Source organism: Pan troglodytes, chromosome 7 (assembly GCF_028858775.2).
Source record: "Pan troglodytes isolate AG18354 chromosome 7, NHGRI_mPanTro3-v2.0_pri, whole genome shotgun sequence".
Lineage (NCBI taxonomy): Eukaryota > Metazoa > Chordata > Mammalia > Primates > Hominidae > Pan > Pan troglodytes.
This window is the reverse complement of record NC_072405.2, coordinates 37695201-37715130: the sequence shown is the minus strand read 5'-3', so window position 1 is coordinate 37715130 and position 19930 is coordinate 37695201. Positions and strand designations below refer to the sequence as shown.

At 51.7% G+C, this 19930-nt stretch overlaps 1 protein-coding gene across 2 annotated transcripts; it reads left to right on the top strand.

Annotated features, from left to right (window-relative positions):
* Window positions 1-777: 777 nt before the first annotated feature.
* On the top strand, window positions 778-18426 carry DUSP4 (dual specificity phosphatase 4). 2 transcript variants are annotated; one of them, XM_520046.9, is made up of 4 exons: window positions 778-1745; window positions 11359-11504; window positions 13100-13319; window positions 14190-18426. In XM_520046.9, the coding sequence occupies exons 1-4, from the start codon at window positions 1313-1315 to the stop codon at window positions 14573-14575; spliced, it is 1185 nt and encodes a 394-aa protein (XP_520046.2). In that variant the 5' UTR covers window positions 778-1312; the 3' UTR covers window positions 14576-18426. The 2 variants fall into 2 exon arrangements, with proteins under 2 accessions (XP_520046.2, XP_009453406.1); XM_009455131.5 differs by lacking the exon at window positions 778-1745 and adding an exon at window positions 6014-6240 and having other exon boundaries at window positions 14190-15144.
* Window positions 18427-19930: the final 1504 nt, after the last annotated feature.

The following is a 19930-nucleotide window of genomic DNA, read 5'->3' as shown; positions in this document are numbered from 1 at the left end:
GCAGCCTGCTCTCCTCCCTCGGAACACCATTCCGGCAATTAATGCCTCCCTTTGGGTAGTAAAGCAACAAACCCCACACCTCACTCCGATCCTGGGCTTCGGGCGGGAGGACTTTCTCTTTCATCTTCCAAGCAGGGGGTTGCCCACGTTCTTGGGGAAGCTATAAAACTGATTTAATGGCTTTAGATGAAAATCGATCACGCTAATGCATGCGCTAACGTCTCAGGAATCGCATATTCAGAAAGGACTGGCCGGGCCGAAAGCGCACGGGGAGTCTGGGGCTAGGAGGTGTCAGGCCCCGCTGGGTGGGCAGCGGCGCTCCGGTCCCCTCTCCACTTGGGTAACCGGGAAAAACCTACGGGGCTGTCACGCGGGGAAGCGCGAAGGTGCCAAGGGATGAAAGCTCAAACCCGAGCCCTGGCCTCCTCAGCCGGCTATTTCCTTTGGCGCCGCCCGCCTAGCGGCGGGGTGCAGCGGCGGCACAGGTGCCGGTGTCGGGCTGGAGGCGCGGCGCAGGCTGGGCCCGCGGGTAGACGGCGAAAGGCGCCGCGCGCTCCATTCACAAAGTCCGGGCGCTGCCCGCCGCTGGCGGCGGGTCGGAGGCCGCCTCCCTCTTCCTCTCGGCCTCGGTTTTATGAATGGGCCTGATGGCGAGCACCCGGCGCCCTGTTTACTCCGCTCTTTGTGACGTCGAGTTCCCGTGACCGGGAGCCAGCGGCCGCGCTCCATTCAAGCTCCGGGGAGGGGGTGGGAGGAGGGGCCCGGAGGGGGCGGGGAGTCAGCGCGGGGGGCGGGGGACGGCGCGGGGCCCGGAATGGAACGGGGCGGGGCCTGGCGGGGTAGTACCTAGCGCCCCCTCCCCCGGGAGCGCGGAGGAGCATTAATAAACCTCTAAGCCGAGGAGAAAACTCTGGCTGGGGCAGTGCGCTGAGCGCCGGAGGAGCGTAGGCAGCGGCAGCGCTGGCGCCAGTGGCGACAGGAGCCGCGCGACCGGCAAAAATACACGGGAGGCCGTCGCCGAAAAGAGTCCGCGGTCCTCTCTCGTAAACACACTCTCCTCCACCGGCGCCTCCCCCTCCGCTCTGCGCGCCGCCCGGCTGGGCGCCCGAGGCCGCTCCGACTGCTATGTGACCGCGAGGCTGCGGGAGGAAGGGGACAGGGGAGAAGAGGCTCGCCCGCGGGAGCCCTTGAGGACCAAGTTTGCGGCCACTTCTGCAGGCGTCCCTTCTTAGCTCTCGCCCGCCCCTTTCTGCAGCCTAGGCGGCCCGGGTTCTCTTCCTCGCGCGCCCAGCCGCCTCGGTTCCCGGCGACCATGGTGACGATGGAGGAGCTGCGGGAGATGGACTGCAGTGTGCTCAAAAGGCTGATGAACCGGGACGAGAACGGCGGCGGCGCGGGCGGCAGCGGCAGCCACGGCACCCTGGGGCTGCCGAGCGGCGGCAAGTGCCTGCTGCTGGACTGCAGACCGTTCCTGGCGCACAGCGCGGGCTACATCCGAGGTTCGGTCAACGTGCGCTGCAACACCATCGTGCGGCGGCGGGCTAAGGGCTCCGTGAGCCTGGAGCAGATCCTGCCCGCCGAGGAGGAGGTACGCGCCCGCTTGCGCTCCGGCCTCTACTCGGCGGTCATCGTCTACGACGAGCGCAGCCCGCGCGCCGAGAGCCTCCGCGAGGACAGCACCGTGTCGCTGGTGGTGCAGGCTCTGCGCCGCAACGCCGAGCGCACCGACATCTGCCTGCTCAAAGGTAAACGAGGGCTCCGGGCGCTAGCTGGAGTCGGGGAGATGGAGGGGGTCTTGGCGGCCTATGCCTTATTGGCACGGGAAGGAGTCCCCGGCGTGATTCGTGGTTGCGGGGATCCCCGCGCGCCCCTTTGTGTGTGTTGGTGTGTAGGGGTTTGCAAGGTTTCTGTGCAAGTGCGAGGTTCAAGTCCTCAGAGACAGTGCGGACGGGTTTCTCCGGTCACCTGCAATTCCGCACCGTCCTAGCGAGGCCCCGTTTATTGACATTAACGGTCCTAGCCTCGAGGATGAAGCGACTCCTCTGCGCGGTCCATCTTGAGTCCCGGGAACAGTTTCCAAGTACCACGGGGCGCGTGGGGACAAGATAGGCCTGTTGGTTTGGCGTGCTGGGGCCCTACACTGAGCCGGACCGGGAGAATCCCAGAGGTGGAGAAAAGGTGAAGAGGGGTGGGCGCCGAGGTACAATTGGCCTTGCCAGTTTCACTGAAAACAAGACCCTGGCAAATGCAGAAAGGGAGATTGGTTTGCACACACTGTGTAGAGCGATCTGTATCTGCGTTCCCGCTGCCCAACTCCGAGCTCAGCTTGGAAGGTGGCCAATCCCCGTCCCGGGCTAGATCCAGGCTCTGGGAGCGGGAGGCTGAAGGACTGGGTATCTGGGGGACGCCGGGCGGAACCGGTCCTCTAGCGCCTGCAAATCCCGGCAGCGGAGAATGATCACCTTTTGTTCAGCCCGGATTTTCGACTATCTGATGGCGGCGCGTGCCGGATTTTAGCGAGCCCTGGCGAAACTCTCGGCGGCGAGGCTGTCTTGTCACATTTGGTAGTCGGAAATCCTGGAAAAATCGCGTGCTGTCCGAGTCCCTGGAGGGACCTGGCGCCCGCCACACCTGCAGGGCAGGGTGGGTCCGCGGCCCTCGGGCTAGGGAGCGGGCAGGGCGCGTGGGGTCCGGGCGCCCCCCGCCGCGCTGCGCCCCCGCCTCCCGCCGCCGCATTCCGCGCATTCTTCCGCGCGGGTAGGGTCTGCGCTTCCGAGCCCGGGAGGCAGTTCAGACCCCCCCACACCCATCAAAGAGCCGCTCCTCCCCCCGCAGGCGCCTTCGCCGCCTCCCTCCCTTCCTTTCCTTTACGCTCCTCTTCCGACCTGTCCACCAGGGAGGAAGGGAGCTGGAAAGGGGGCGGAAACCTCTCCCCTCCAAAAAGCACAACAAAACTGTTCAGTGCCGAGGAGCCGGGTTCGCCCCTGCCGGACAGCGGGGGGCTTTGTTCCCCGCAGTTGTTTCCTGCCCATTTGACCTGTCAGCTGCTGGGGAAACGCTGCTGTTGACCTTTGGTTGAACTGCTAAGGCGATTTTGCTGATTTTTCTTTCTTTTTCCGCGAGGGCTGTCTTTTGCTCCTCCAAATGAGCCCAGTCCCCCTCCCTTCTCCCCAAAGCGCTCCAAGAGAAAGTGCCAGGAAGGGGCTTGTCCCGGAAGGCCTGGCGGCTGAGCGGGGCCAGGTCCTGGTTAGGCCACCAGGGTGGGCGTCCGCGCCATTGTTTGAGCTTGTCGGCGCTGGTGGGATAGATGAGGGCAATTCCTCTGGGACGCAAGTCCCCTCGAATGGCCGAGGCTGGCCGGGATGTTCCCCGCACGGCGCTGCCCTCGAGTCCCCCCGATGGAGAGCGCGGGCGCGCCTTCCTTCGCTGGCGTCCAAACCCGGGACCAGCGAGAACACAGCAGGCCTGGGACTGGGCTCCAGCCCCACGTGGAGTCTGGATTTGTTTTGTTGTGTTTTGCTTTCCTTCCTGGAAGAAATCCCGAGGGGACCGCCCCAGAGCGGCAGCTCCAGGACCTCGGCCCTTGGGCTTCCGGGGGTGCAGCCACTTAGGCCCCGCTCCCTGGGAGAGAGGGATTATTTTTTAAGGTTTATCCCCAGGGCGCGCGGCATTTCCCTGTCCCTCGTGAATCCCGTTGAGAGTCCTCCCTTCCCAACCTCCTCCATTTCCCCAGCCAGACCGATTCGAGAGCCCTGGAGATTCTGGGCGAGGCTAGTGACTGGGTAGTACAGGCCTCTAGGTAACATGACAGCCCTCTGGTGGGTGGCGAGGTGCCTGGCCAACGGAAGAGAAGTACTTTAAGGGCTGTTTCCTCCTGGAGCCTGCACGGCCTCTCGTAGTCGGCCCCGACGCGGGCAGGGAGGATCATCTTCTGCATCTCAAAGTGGACATCCTTGCAGATGGAGGTGTGCAGGCCTGGGCCACAGATTTAGCTTCGGTCTCTTCTAGAATAGCCCCTCCTAGCCAGAAGTTCAGCTTCTGCTTCCAAAGGGAGCCTGCCCTTGGAAGCAAGCACCTAAAATTGAGAGGTGGGGGAATCTTCCAGCCTGCTCTGTTGTGGTGAACATCGTTGAGGTTAACTGGGCCCTATTCGGTTTAGCTTAGCTGATTTGACATATGTGTTCAGCAGAGGCCATCTTTAACCCAGTTCCTCTTCTTCCTCTTTGCCCTCTAATGGAAAGGCATCCCTAGAGAGGTCAGAAGGAAAAAGTCAGTATCTGCTCCCACAGCTCTGCGGGAAGGGGCTGGGGAAGGAAATCAAGGTGTCTCCCAGGTCTCCAGATACACCTCCCTTCCGTGCCTGGAAGCCAGTGCAGTGGAGCAAATGTGGTTTCCCGGGAGGGGGCTCTGGGGCAGAGACCTAAAGGGGAATTTTGAGAAGCAAAGGAAGAAAAAGCCCCTTAGATTATCTTTAGTAAATGCCTGAATTGGTGAAGGGTTGGAGAATTTATTTCCTACTGGAGTAATTCATTTTATTTTCCAGCGAGGGAATGTATGTATGTCTCATTTCAGGTGTGCCTGTGCGTGTCTGTAAAGCAGGACAGGAAGCCAGTGGAAGGCTTGATGGTTGGTGTCTGCCATTCTTGGAGAGGTTAGGAGAAGCAGTAAAAGCAACAGAGTATTTTCAGAAGTGATAGTAGCATGTCCAGCCAAAGCTATCTAATTCTATTAATTGCATTTTAAAATTCAGTTTTTCTATTTCTGCCACGTTGAGGGTTACTTCAACCACGTTGAACTGGTTACTCCATGCAGGTGGCAGGAGGTAAACTTCGCTTAATATCAAGAAAGTACAGCCTAGCCCTTACATTTCCTCAGATTACCCAACTTTTGCTAAAAGCAATAACGAAAAATCTAATGTTTTCTATCTTTGCTAGTAAAGGATTTCCAGTGGGGTAATTTTTTTAAAACTCATTTAATTTAAAATCTTGTAAGGCATTTTTAGAGTCAGTTTGGAAATTTTAGTTTTTCAGATTTTATCACAATACACTTCTTGAAATCCCTTTCTCTCTCATTCGTAAATCCTTGGATTAGAGTTTGAGACTCCCCTGGTCATTAGAGAAGACAAAAAGAGCTTTTTCTTACCCTATTCTTTGCCTTTATTAACCCCAAATAACAAAATAGTTTGTTATGCAAAAAGATTTCAGGTATAAAAACATTACCTTCCTTTCCACCTACCTAAAACTTCCCTCAGCCTTTGTCAGTTCTAATTTAAAAGCTGTCCTGGAGCTGTTCGAGAAATGGGGAAGATCATCTAGATATTCCAGTTTCTCCTTCCACTCACCCTATAGTACCGGATAGCATCCAATAGCCCAGGGCCGGACCATACAGCCCGTGATATTACCCTTTCTGTAGAAAACAGTCACTAAGGCCACTGATGAATGTGGGGGGAGAGGAACACAATTAACAGCTCTGGAAACTCTGGTGACATTTTTCTGTTTTTTCTCTCTCTAGCCCCACCATTGCTATCTCTGTCTTCAGTTCCCCAGGAGGGCAATGGCATCAAACAGCACAGCTCTGGGGGATGTCAATATTGCATACCTTTTCTACCTAAAGGGAAAATGACTCGCTTTTCTGCTTGCAAATATAATAGCCTTTCTGCTTGCAAATATGGTAGTTTCTGCTTACAAATGTAATACAATGCCCATGACAGCCAAGGACTGGAAGCATAAGTTGCTAGGTCTTACAGGTGATTTTTTACAATGAAGCAAACTCACTATGTTAGACACCATTTACATTGGATGTCTCCAACTAACAAAAGTAACTAAAGACAGAGGTAGGTGTAAATTTAGAGTGAAGTTTGACCCTTTAGACCGTCACAACTTCCTTGGGCTTATCCTGGGTGCTTATAGGAGAGGTGGGCTCCACCCACAAAAATGGACTGCTCAGAAAAATGAGGGAGAGAGAAAGGGTGGCCACTTTACCGAGCCAAGAAATTCCTTGAAAAAAAATCAGAACATCTGAAACCAGAGAGCTGATTTCCTTACCGGGAGGCAATTCCTGGCTAACGAAGAGGAAGCACTATGGGAAGAAAAGTTCACTCCAACGGAAGCCAGTTTGCTGAACATAGCAGGTCACCCAGGAGGACTGGGAGAGACTGCAAACCAGTTCGAGCCCCCAGCATGGCGTTAGGTGTCAGCCAGCTGGCAGGAAGGTCCAGGTGTCTGTGTGCAGAGTCTCAAGGTGAGAAGTTCACTTAGTTGGATTTTAAGTACAGCTCAGCATTTACATAGGTGCTTACTAAGTCAACAGTCACATAAAGTAGAGTTGCCAAAGGCAAATGGCCTTCAAACAACCCCAGACTTTCTTGCAAGAGCATGACTTTTCTGGCAAGAGCAAGGCCATGAGCCCTGCCTGGGATCTGGCACTATTCTGAGTGTTGGGGGCATAATGGGGAAAAAGTGGCAGCCACATTAAGATTCATGACCAAGGCCTGGTGTGGTGGCTCACACCGGCAATCCTAGCACTTTGAGAGACTGAGGCAGGCAGATCACTTGAGGCCAGGACGACATGGCAAACTTGGTCTCTACAAAAAATGCAAAAATTAGCCGGGCGAGGTGGCATGTGCCTGTAGTCTCAGCTACTCAGGAGGCTGAAGCAAGGAGATTGCTTGAGCCCAGGGAAGTCAAGGCTACAGTGAGCCATAATCGTGCCACTGCACTGCAGCCTGGGCGAGAGAGTGACAGTGACAGACCCTGTCTGGGGGGACAAAAAAAAAAAGATCCATGACCATAGTCACCACCAAAGGACAGTCTTCCCCATCACAAATCCCATTAACAGTCCTATTATGGTGATATGATCAATCTGCCCTTTGTAAAGTACTTTTACATACATTATCTCCTACTCCTGCAAGGGATGGGGGAGTGCGGTGGAGGGCTTCTGATGAGGGGTCCTCATTTCCACTAAACTTGGAAAATTGCCTCCCTGTATGAGGATGTGAGAAGGAGGAGGCACGGCGGAGTTGAACTGTAGATGGAGTTATTCTTAAGTAAGTCTGATGAAAATCACACTCCTTTTTTTCTTCCAGACTTTCAAATTGTAAAATAAAGGTGATAAAATGAGAGATTTAGGAATAGAAAATATATTCTTAAATAAGGACATGGGAAAAACAGGTTGAAATTAGTAAGAAACCTCTTATGGAATTACATTCAGTAGGACACAGACACGTTCAATACATTCATTTCATACATTCAAAGGGCATAGGAAAAACAGAATTCATTCATTCAGAATGGCACATTTGATAATGAAATTATTCAGGAGATAGAAATGCAGATTTTAGGCACCTGCTGCTTCAGAGCTGGCAAAACTGACTCGCAAATAAGTAGATCCTGGATATTTAGAAGCAGAGGATATTGGAACTTAAAGATCATTATAATCAGAAATTCTTACATTTTGAGAGTGGGAAAAACCAGAGTTGAGGAGGGAACATACTTGTCCAAGTTCCACAAGTTGAGTTGGACTTACACGTGGATCTGTCTCCACTTCTCCTTGCACACCTGCTAGGGGCACGGGAAGGAGCCCAGCCCCTTTGTAGACAATGAGAATAAGCTTTCCCTTTCGTGATTTTTTGGGATAAAACTAGGTGATCTAAATCTAGCTCTTGAAAGGGCTGTGGCTATGGTACTTGCGTGGATTTGGGGATGGGTAGGAGGGACTGAGTGGAAGTCGCCTTAGAATAATCTTTTTTAACCCTGCCCACAGTAAGAAACACATTTTAATTTATATCGTGACCCAGGAGAGGGATACATGCACATCTGAAGAAAAGTTCCATAAAATGATATCCTCTTTAAGGGCAATGCATCCTCCTAATTCCTATTCTATTGTATTCCATTTTAAAAATGTGGGTCATGACTCTTTAATGACAGCCTGGATTAGGAAACCAATGGATAGAAGCAGAGTTTGGTGAAATATCAGCAGTGCCCTATTTGGATCAGTTCTGTTTTTGCATGAAAAGTCTGTCTTCACTTGATGAAACCTGCAGGCAGTGCCCCCTGGAGAAGGGCCCACCAGGAAGGGGTGGAAGGCAGAGGTGGCATAGATTGACACCCAGAGATGACTTACTGGGGCATGGCCCTGTGGGGGGTGGACTTGAGCAGCTTCTTCCACTGATGGATAAATGCTAACTTGCATGCATCCTCCCGCATCACCTTCACTGTGTCCTCCGGGCTCCACCAGCCCAAAACATATCGTTCTCATCCATGAGTGCTGGCCTGCGTGCAGCCCAGGGCCCACCAGAAGGAACCCCCTTTAGTGTGGCATCTTGTGAAACCAGCCACAGACCCCCAAAAGCTGGCCACCACTGTCAGGGACGAGAACCTTCCAGTGTTTCTGCCCCTTGAGCGAATCTGCTTCTTCACCTTGTTCGTTTTTTTTTTTTTGAGATGGAGTCTCGCTCTGACGCCCAGGCTGGAATGCAGTGGCACGATCTCGGCTCACTGCAACCTCCACCTCCCAGGTTCACGCCATTCTCCTGCCTCAGCCTCCCGAGTAGCTGGGACTACAGGCGCCCGCCACCACGCCCGGCTAATTTTTTGTATTTTTAGTAGAGACGGGGTTTCACCGTGTTAGCCAGGATGGTCTCGATCTCCTGACCTCGTGATCCACCCGCCTCGGCCTCCCAAAGTGCTGGGATTACAGGAGTGAGCCACCACGCCCAGCTCACTTTGTTCATTTTTGCTTGTTCTTTAAAACTCCCTCAGAGGGAACTGACTTCTCTGTAATCATTTTTCTGCTGCCTTCTAATGGTGCCTTTTCCAGACAGTTGCGATGAGCCTGGGGGAGATGACGAATGGCCCCCTCAGGCCACATCTAGCCTGTTCCCCACCAAATGGGTCACTTGGGCCCTCCTTGCCCCCCACACCACTCCATGGCCAGCAGCCGGCGCCAGGTCCCTGACAAGGGTTCTGCTGAGTGGCAGCCATGGCCATGCCTGGGAGAGAAGATGGAGGTCTGGAGGTCTCCGGAAACCAAGAGACAGGTTTCTGGGAGAGCAGGCTGTCAAATGCCCAGTACCTTACCAGCATTACCCTGTCCCCGGTTCCTCTTTGGCCTTTGAGGATCTCTGCTGAGGGCACCCGAGGGCACCCCTCCATGTAGGCACCGAGAAGGGAAAACTTCGTGATCTGTCTCCCTGATGCCAGGCACAGAGCCTGGCTGTCAGAACCAGTCCTCATAGGCCTTTGTGCAGGGGACTTTCATCACTTACAGACAAGGAGGAGGCTCCGAGAGGTTCAGGAGGCCCGGGCTGCACAGGTGATACATGATCAGGGTGGGGTGCAACCTCATGGCAGAGCCTGTGCCCTTTCGGAACTTCACTCCAGTGCCCTGTTCCATACCCTCAGCAATGGAGACAACATCCTCTCAGCTGCTCTGGGCTCCTCCTGCTTCTCCAGCCCTGAGGGCCACTCTGCTCTGTGACCGTGGGGCCTGCCCTGGCACTCCTGGGCCACCCAACCATTCACTTTTGAGTGCAGGCGATAGCTTGTCTGTCTTGGTGGTGAGTTTTTGCAGGACACCACCTGTGTCTAACATGTTGTTTTAAAATGTGTTTTAATAGCTCAAATTATGTAATAGACAAAAGGATCATGTACTTAGAATTTTTGCAAATCCTAGAGAAGTATATAGAGTAATAAGTGATGGCTTGGGATACAAGTGATCAACCACTGTTAATGAATGAGTTTCCCTTCCACTTTCTCCGAAAGGGAGCATGGACTGAAGTTTCCCATCACAGAAGCCCCTGAAGGACTTCAGCTGCAGACAGATATTTCCTTCCTCTTCCCTCATCCTCTAATTACTGCATTTTGGGCAGCAGTGGTGGCAGCCGAATAAGGAAAGGGGTTTATGATGGGAGGGAGGGGGTGCTTCTGTGATGAAGTGGCTGCCGAGGCCACCAGCATGACCGAGGCTGACGGTACCAGCCCCACCAGCAGGTTTTCCATCCAGGGAGGCTGGTCACTGTGACTCAGCAGGAACAAGGGCCTGTGACCAGAGAGAGATCCATTTATATCCTGAGGGAGGGAGAGGAGGGGAATAGAGAAGCCTCCAGTCAGAGAGGAAAAAATGTACGCCCTGTTTCTATAAGCCTTATGATGTGGTAGAGAACCGTTTCCTTCCTCTCAGTAGGAAGCAGTCTTTAGGGTTGGGATTTGGCGCAAGTGACTGACTCACCGTCACATGTCTGCACATTGGAAAATTTCTATGAATGGCCCTAGGGCACAGAGGTCCTATGTCACTGTCATGAAGACCGCAAAGGTAGCGACATCCAGGACTGTTGGCCAAATTGTCATTGGAGTCAGTTGAATGGGTTTGTTGGAATGGTGGTTCTCCAACGCACAGGCCCTACTGAATCAATTGAATCCATTTCTGGCCCTACAGAAACTGCAGAATAAAAATAAAAGCAGGGCCATACATTGATAGCACTGTGGATTGGAAGTTGGCCGCAAAAGGAAGTCCCAGAGATCACAAGAAAGCCAGAGATAGGGCTTGAAAGGTTGTCTTTTTGGATGGCCTCCCTGTGGCCTCTCCCTGTATCCCACCTGCCTCCACCCCTCTTAGATAGGAGCACTCACCCTACCCCAGCTCAGCTGGCCATTTATCATCATCTTCTTTTTTTATTTAAAAGATCTACCTTCTCTGGAAGATGATCCCACAGATAACCATTCCAGGGCTTACCCACTCTCAGGTCAGGAAATACTCCCTTGCCCCAAACCTGCACATAGCATGAGGGGTTTATTTAGATTTAAGCCCGTTTTCCTCTTGTTCTGGTCTCTTGGTGACAGAACAGCTATTCATGAGGATGTGCAATGGACATCTGCTCCATTGCTGAGATCCAGAAGAGTTTGTACCAGGGTCATTTTTTTCCTTCTTTCTCACATTGGAGAACCTCCCCTGAGGAAGGGCTGGAATCAGGGGTGGCAGGTGTCTCTACAGGTACTTAGTGTCCTTGGAAGCCCAGCGTGACCTTTGCTTCTCTATTTTGTCATTGTCCTGAGGAGCTACTCCACAGTCACTTCTGCACATCCCCCTGCACGTCTTCCTTTGTATGTCTACCTCTCTAACCCAAGTCTTGTCCATAAAGCTTATCCTTCCAGCTTTGCTGCAGTCCTGACGAGTGTGTCCTCTGCATCTCTGGAAACCGCTCCATGGCCATTCTCTAGGTCCACAGCGCCACCTAGTGGCCAATATGGAGCACGCCAGCCCCTGCCTTCCTAGCAGTCCGCCTGAGTCTGTAGGAGTAGAGTTCTTTCTGACTTCCTGCTGGCTTAGTGACCCCATTAACCTGAGCTTCTTTCTCCTTTACAGGCGGCTATGAGAGGTTTTCCTCCGAGTACCCAGAATTCTGTTCTAAAACCAAGGCCCTGGCAGCCATCCCACCCCCGGTTCCCCCCAGCGCCACAGAGCCCTTGGACCTGGGCTGCAGCTCCTGTGGGACCCCACTACACGACCAGGTAGACTCGGGGGTCAGGGCTTGGAAGTGGGGGGCAGGAACAGCGTAGGGGCCAGTGGATGCCTTCTTTTCAGAGTTCTGACGGTGTTTTTTGTCTTTGCTTTTGAGACAGTCTTGCCCTGTCACCCAGGAGTGCAGTGGTGTGATCATAGCTTACTGCAGCCTCAAACTCCTGGGCTCAAGGGATCCTCCCTGGTAGCTGGGACTACAGGTGGCGCTACCATGCCTGGCTAATTTTTAAAGGTTTTTGGTAGAGATGGGGGGGGGGTTCTTGCTATGTTGCCCAGGCTGGTCTTGAACTCCTGGCCTCAAGTGATCCTCCTGCTTTGGCCTCCCAAAGTGTTGGGATCACAGGCGTGAGCCACTGCATCCAATCCTGAGATTTTTTTAAGTCTTTGAATGTTATGCCTCAATTTGGGGAGAATGCGGTGAACCCAGAGTATTGGGGTGGAATGTTAGGTAGGACCTATTTATTTCTTGGAAATCTTCCCCTTCCCTCTCTAAATATCCTCCTAAGAAAAAATTCTAAAGACATGACTCCCTGGCTTGGCCTCTAACGTGGTGTCCGGACAAATGAGGAGGCCTCCAGAAGCCCTGGGGGACCTGCTCTCTGGGAAGCTGAGGTCATTCTCCTCTGAAGTAGCAGGCCATGAAATACATCTCGGTCCCCGACAGGCAGGCTGCTCCCATGTATCAGCCAAATGAACATAGATGGTCACCCACCCTCCCTCCAAGAAAACCTGCTTGAGCCACTGCGTTTCTTATAAGCCCACCCTCCAGCCCTTTCAGTTAGATGGACTCTGCTGCCCACATCTCATGTGCTAAATTTAAGCCACTGTTGCCTCATTTTACCAAGATCCTCTCTCTTGTCTGTGTGGCCATGAGGGCATCAGCTTATTTATTTGTTTATTTTTAGAGACAGAGTCTCACTCTGTTACCCAGGCTTGAGTCCTGTGGCGCAATCATAGCTCACTGCAGCTTCAAAGTCCCGGGCTCAAATGATCCTCCCATTTCAGCCTCCCAAGCAACTGGGACTACAGGTGTGCACCATCATGCCAGCTTAATTGTTTGAGAGATGAGGTCTCACTGTGTTGCCCATGCTGGTCTTGGAACTCCTGGCTCACATGATCCTGCCACCTCAGCCTCCTAAAGTGCTGAGATTACAGGTGTGAGCCACTGCACACCTGTTTTTGATATGCCCAGTGAATACATATCAAAACAAATAAGTATCTAAACCACACAGCAAATGGCTTGATGATTAGCAGATATAAACTCAGTGTCACAGATGGTGCCATAAGGCCGGCATTGTCCTGCCGCTTATTTTGCCATGGGGGAGGTGCAGGAGAGTCCCACAAGACTTTACCTGCCCTGGCCTCTCTGCTCACAAGTAGAGGGCAAAGGCTGGAGAAGTCCCACTGGGCCTATCGCCCCTCCAAGAGTTCCAGGAGGCTACAGGGGGAGGCTGGGAGGGCCAGGCCCAGCAGGCATTCTCCCTGGGCTTGGAAAGGAAAGCTCTTCTCAGACAAGCTTCCACTCCCTGTGCCAAGCACTTTACCCTCATGTCATTCAGGGGCCTTTGTTTCCCTTTCTGTGCAGGGGGGTCCTGTGGAGATCCTTCCCTTCCTCTACCTCGGCAGTGCCTACCATGCTGCCCGGAGAGACATGCTAGACGCCCTGGGCATCACGGCTCTGTTGAATGTCTCCTCGGACTGCCCAAACCACTTTGAAGGACACTATCAGTACAAGTGCATCCCGGTGGAAGATAACCACAAGGCCGACATCAGCTCCTGGTTCATGGAAGCCATAGAGTACATCGGTAGGCTGGCCCTGCTCTGGGGTTCCTGGGTCTGAGGGCAGGTGGGAAGGATAAGGAACCCCTGTAAGCCTGGGTTGAAGGTGGACATTGGAGGCACTGAATCCAAGGGTCCCCATTCCCCCTCTTCCTCATTGGGAAGGCTTACACATTGGATGTTGGGTTGGGAGGGAGGAGGGAAGATGGACCTACACACAGGCTTAGCTTGCGGAGCCAGTCACTTTCCCCTTGCATGGCTTCGGTGCCTAGATGGTAAGAGTTTTTGGACGGGGAGGAAGACACAGGGAGCATTGAGTCATAGTTTTTATTTTATTTCTATTTATTTATTTATTTTGAGACAGAGCCTTGCTCTGTCGCCCAGGCTGGAGTGCAGTGGCGCCATCTCAGCTCACTGCAACCTCCGCTTCCAGGGTGCAAGTGATTCTCCTGCCTCAGCCTCTGGAGTAGCTGGGACTACAAGTGCACCACCACGCCCAGCTAATTTTTGTATTTTTGTAGAGACAGTTTCATCATATTGCCCAGGCTAGTCTTGAACTCCTGAGCTCAAGTTATCCACCCTCCTTGGCCTCCCAAAGCACTGGGATTACAGGCGTGAGCCACCACCCTGGACCCCACTGTTTTGTTTCTGCAAAGGGAAATCCTTGAACGGATAATAGGATTTAACCAGCTCCAGCATAGTGATTCGGGAAAATAGACCTCAGAATGGGGGGCATTCTAGAGACCCGCCTACATGGGTTTTCTTCCTCTCCAGTCCTTGGTCTAGCACGGCTAGTCCTTCCTTCAGAGGCCCCCAACCCCAGGGGCTGGCCGGTGCCCCTGGTCGGGGCTGGGGTCTGCAGAAACGTGCACTAACCTATTGAACCCTGTCCCCAGATGCCGTGAAGGACTGCCGTGGGCGCGTGCTGGTGCACTGCCAGGCGGGCATCTCGCGCTCGGCCACCATCTGCCTGGCCTACCTGATGATGAAGAAACGGGTGAGGCTGGAGGAGGCCTTCGAGTTCGTTAAGCAGCGCCGCAGCATTATCTCGCCCAACTTCAGCTTCATGGGGCAGCTGCTGCAGTTCGAGTCCCAGGTGCTGGCCACGTCCTGTGCTGCGGAGGCTGCTAGCCCCTCAGGACCCCTGCGGGAGCGGGGCAAGACCCCCGCCACCCCCACCTCGCAGTTCGTCTTCAGCTTTCCGGTCTCCGTTGGCGTGCACTCGGCCCCCAGCAGCCTGCCCTACCTGCACAGCCCCATCACCACCTCTCCCAGCTGTTAGAGCCGCCCTGGGGGCCCCAGAACCAGAGCTGGCTCCCAGCAAGGGTAGGACGGGCCGCGTGCGGGCAGAAAGTTGGGACTGAGCAGCTGGGAGCAGGCGACCGAGCTCCTTCCCCATCATTTCTCCTTGGCCAACGACGAGGCCAGCCAGAATGGCAATAAGGACTCCGAATACATAATAAAAGCAAACAGAACACTCCAACTAAGAGCAATAACGGCTGCCGCAGCAGCCAGGGAAGACCTTGGTTTGGTTTATGTGTCAGTTTCACTTTTCCGATAGAAATTTCTTACCTCATTTTTTTAAGCAGTAAGGCTTGAAGTGATGAAACCCACAGATCCTAGCAAATGTGCCCAACCAGCTTTACTAAAGGGGGAGGAAGGGAGGGCAAAGGGATGAGAAGACAAGTTTCCCAGAAGTGCCTGGTTCTGTGTACTTGTCCCTTTGTTGTCGTTGTTGTAGTTAAAGGAATTTCATTTTTTAGAAGAAATCTTCGAAGGTGTGGTTTTCATTTCTCAGTCACCAACAGGTGAATAATTATGCTTAATGATAAAGTATTTATTAAGACTTTCTTCAGAGTATGAAAGTACAAAAAGTCTAGTGACAGTGGATTTAGAATATATTTATGTTGATGTCAAACAGCTGAGCACCGTAGCATGCAGATGTCAAGGCAGTTAGGAAGTAAATGGTGTCTTGTAGATATGTGCAAGGTAGCATGATGAGCAACTTGCGTTTGTTGCCACTGAGAAGCAGGCGGGTTGGGTGGGAGGAGGAAGAAAGGGAAGAATTAGGTTTGAATTGCTTTTTAAAAAAAAAAGAAAAGAAAAAAAAAGACAGCATCTCACTATGTTGCCAAGGCTCATCTCAAGCTCTTGGGCTCAAGAGATCCTCCCACCTCGGCCTCCTGAGTAGCTGGGACTGCAGGTGTGTGTCATCATGACCAATGTGAATTGCTTTTGAAGCTGGTTCATGGGCATGTAGGCCACCGAAGCAATTTTAGACCACAGTAAGTCAAGCTTTTTTCCCTCCGATGATCACTGGGTGGTTGCAGCATTTTTTGCATAAACCTGCCTAAGACTTGTCTATCGTCTGTGATCAATATGCCATATTACACTAAGGTGCTCCTGGAAAATTGGGTGCAGTTCAAATTTTACTACGGCAAATCATTTGGCAAGGCCAGCCATTGGGGAAACCAGACAACTAGAGATAACCCTGAAATGAATCCTTTTGTAAATTGAAGCACCATCTTTTCTTTTTTTGCATAAATTGGAGGTTTTCATTTTAGGGCAGTTACCTGAAGTGAAATATACCAACAATTTCTTGTGTTCTTTAAATTCCTAGTTAGGTGAATACTTTTGAAGGTCCTCTTTTGAATAAAGAGGGGAATGGACACCACATTTCAGGTCTTCTCGAAGTGTGGAAGGGCAAGAGAGCATCAGTGAGCTGATGGCGGATTGCTTACATCGGATTCCATTGGTATGAATTTCCCAAACTGGAAATCAAAGCGCCAGGGTGGGGTTGGGGCTGACTGCTGGTGAGGGGGCTGGCCGCTGGCTCCCGTGACACGCGTCATGGGCACGCAGGCGCCATTTTGAATCTGTCGTGGGCACGTGGGTGCCATTTTGAATCCTTAGTTGGGCCTTTCTAAATGGGGAATGGCTTTGGAGGGAGAGACGTTTTCTGTGGGGAGGGTTTGGGGGGGAGGGAGGAGGGAACAAGCTACATGCTATTTTGTTTGTAGTATTGTGGAACAGTCTTGTTATGGAGTGCCAGATTAGAGGTTGTTGCAAACTTGTCTAGAAGTGAGAGCATGATTTTTTTTAGCCCTTTGAGAGTCTACATCTAATGAACATTCTTGCTCACCCATAAATAACGTCAAGCCTCAATCTCACCGTCACGTTGGGATACTCTTTCTCATCTGGCATCCTAGACAGGACCAGGTTGGTTACCTTTCCTTCCACGAACCATGAACCTGTGACGGCATCATTCATCCTGACTTCGCCAAGCTCCGCCTGTGGGTGAGGCCAGAGCTCCCACTGGCAATTTTTAGAAAAGCCAGAGGCTCCCTGCTTCCTCCAGAAATAACAGTTCAGGGTGAAGCATGGAGGGGTTCGGTTCCCGGACAATGGAACCATTTAGAGACAACACAGTTGGACATTTTCACTTTTTCCTTGATTCCTGGAAGTCCAGTGGGTTCTGCAGCTGAAAAAGCCCTGGGTCCCAGCAGCAGAGAGACAGGACAGAGGGGATGCTTGGGCGGGGAGGGACGGTAACCTGCAGAACAGATTCCATTTTTATAGAACGAGTACACATTTGCTAAAACAGTCCTGCTTTCCCAGACTGGATTCCCACCACAGGGACAGTCGGAACTCAGGACCAGCTCCAGCGACATCTTTCCTCCGAATTCAAGCCTCCTATCACAATGTCAAAACAGCTATTTATAAAGCCATTTTCATTGTACTTGATAACAGCACGAGTCCCAAAACTTTTAGAAATAAAATAGGATATTGGCTTGATTGAAAAGAGGGACTTCTTAAAAATTGTTCTTTCATCAGAAGCCTTTTGGATGACTTACAATAGCTCTGATGAAGATACCACCCCAGCGTCAGCCCAATAGGTCAGTGAGTTTCAACAGGCATCCATCCCTCCCATGAAGGGATTCTGGTGATGGGAAGTTTCTGTAATGACAGGAAAGCATTGACCCTCATTGACTGTCAACTTTGCTATTAGCCATGAAAGACAGGATGCTCATTGGGTATTCTGTAGAGTGAGGAATGCTGCCTATTCCCTCCCAGAACGTCTGACACAGGGGTGTGTGTTGAGGAGCCCTGGGGGAAATGGACCAAGTTTTCCCACAGAGCAGTATTAGGCTGAAGAGCAGGTGACTGGTAGGTCCCGGCTCCCATCATTCCCTCCCAAAGCCATTTTGTTCAATTGCTCATCCACACTGGATTCCAGAGAGTTTTCCAATTTGGGAAGCCATGAGAAAGGTTTTTAAATCTTGGGAAGATGGAGAGAGGGACATAGGATAGTTGACTCCAACATGACAGGAAGAGGCTGGAGATTGGGAATTGGCCATCAACCAAGCCTGTAGTAGTAAAGCCATGGTCCCGCATTGGAATTAGTTGGGGAACTTTTACAGTTCTGATACCCAGGCTCTCCTAGACCAGTTCAACCAATTCTAGGTGGGGGACTCGGGCATCAGTGTGTTTCATAGCTCCCCGGGTGTTTTCCCTGTGCAGCCGAGCTTGGGAAACTGCCATGCTTTCTGGATGTCAAGGCGCTGTTGGAGGCTGGGTGTGACAGCACAGAGGCAGGTTGTCTTGTGGAAACCACAGCCACGGGTTTGCTACTGGCTCAGCATGGCCTCACTGCTAGTCCCAGCCTGGCTGAGGGACAAGATGGTTTCTCTTGGGAGTTCCTGAGTGGAGCACCCTTCCAGGCTTTTTGAAAGCCAGCTGATCTGTGGAGCCTTGTTAAGGGACTCAATACAGTGTTTGGGTATTGATGTTTTTCCTTGAGACTGTCTTGTCCATCAATAAAGATGGAGGATGTCTCCTCTTTGAACCCCGCTTCCCCACCAGTACCCTCTCTCCCTTAGAGTTTATGAGTTATTCAAGGAGGAGACTTCTTAAAGACAGCAACGCAATTCTTGTAACTTGTGTAAATAGCCCCATCTTTCAGAGTGATACCATTTCTACATTTGATATGCCTGTATTTCTGTAGGATGTATATAGTTTAGGGGATTTTTTTTTTTTTTTTTGCTTTGGTTTTGTTTTTTAGAAGTCAATATATCTGGCTTTATTTATTGCTTGAAAAAGATCATTTGAAAAAAATAAATACATTTTCAACCACTTCTGGCATGGTTAGACCTTTCCTTGAAAACTGTTTTGCTGTTATGACTTGGAAGGGGAGGAAAGAACCACTGGGTCAGTTAATAATCTTGCCCACATAATAGCGCAGTGGAGATGGAGTCCATTTGTTTCCCTTCTTTTCTTTTCTTTTCTTCATGGAGCTCTTTTCTTTTCTTTCTTTCTTTCTTTCTTTCTTTCTTTCTTCTTTCTCTTTCCTTCTCTCTGTGTCTCTTTCCTTTTCTTCTTTTCTTTTCTTTTCTTTTTCTCTTAGACAAGGTCTCACTCTGTCTCCCAGGCTGGAATGCAGTGGCACAATTGTAGCTCACGGCAACCTTGAACTCCTGGGCTCAAGCAATCCTCCTGCCTCAGCCTGACAAGTAGCTGGGATTATGAGTGCACACCATGACACCAGACTAATTTTTTTTTGAGATAGGGTCTCACTCTGTCGCCCAAACTGGAGTGCAGTGGCACAATCTCGATTCACCACAACCTCTGCCTCCCAGGCTCAAGCAATTCTCCTGCCTCAGCCTCCTGAGTAGCTAGGATTATAGGCACATGCCATTACTGCCTGGCTAATTTTTTGTTTTTTTGTTTTTTGTCTTTTTGAGATGGAGTTTTGCTCTTGTTGCCCAGACTGGAGTGCAATGGCACGATCTCAGCTCACCACAACCTCCACATCCCAGGTTCAAGTGATTTTCCTGCCTCAGCCTCTGGAATAGCTGGGATTACAGGCATGTACCACCACACCTGGCTAATTTTGTATTTTTAGTAGAAATGGGGTTTCTCCATGTTGGTCAGGCTGGTCTTCAACTCCCGACCTCAGGTGATCTGCCTGTCCCGGCCTCCCAAAGTGCTGGGATTACAGGCGTAAGCCACCGAGCCCAGCCTCCACCTGGGTAATTTTTAGTAGAGATGGGGTTTCACCATGTTGGCCAGGCTGGTCTTGAACTCCTGACTTCAAATGATCCACTCATCTCGGCCTCCCAAAGTGCTGGGATTACAGGTATGAGGCACCACACCCAGTATTTTTTTTTTTAAGAGACATGGTCTCCCTATGTTGCCCAGGCTGGTCTTGAACTGAGCTCAAGCCATCCTCCTGCCTCAGCCTTGCCACCACACCTGGCATGAACCCTTTTGCTCCCTGAACACTCTTCAAGGCAGGCGAGAGGAGAAGGCTGATACTCATCTCTAAGAGCCTGATTTCTCCACGCCATTCTCCAGTAGCAGAGAGACAAGGAAGAAGTAAATGATGAGAGATAGACAGCACTTCCTCTTAGCCTCTGCTGTGTGTCATCACTTAGGCCTTTAAGATTGACCTCTCCCGGCCGGGCGCAGTGGCTCACACCTGTAATCCCAGCACTTTGGGAGGCCGAGGCAGGCAGATCACGAGGTCAGAAGATTGAGACCATCCTGGCCAACATGGTACACAGTGAAACCCCATCTCTACTAAAAAAAATATATATACAAAAAATTAGCCAGGCGTGGTGGCAGGCGCCTGTAGTCC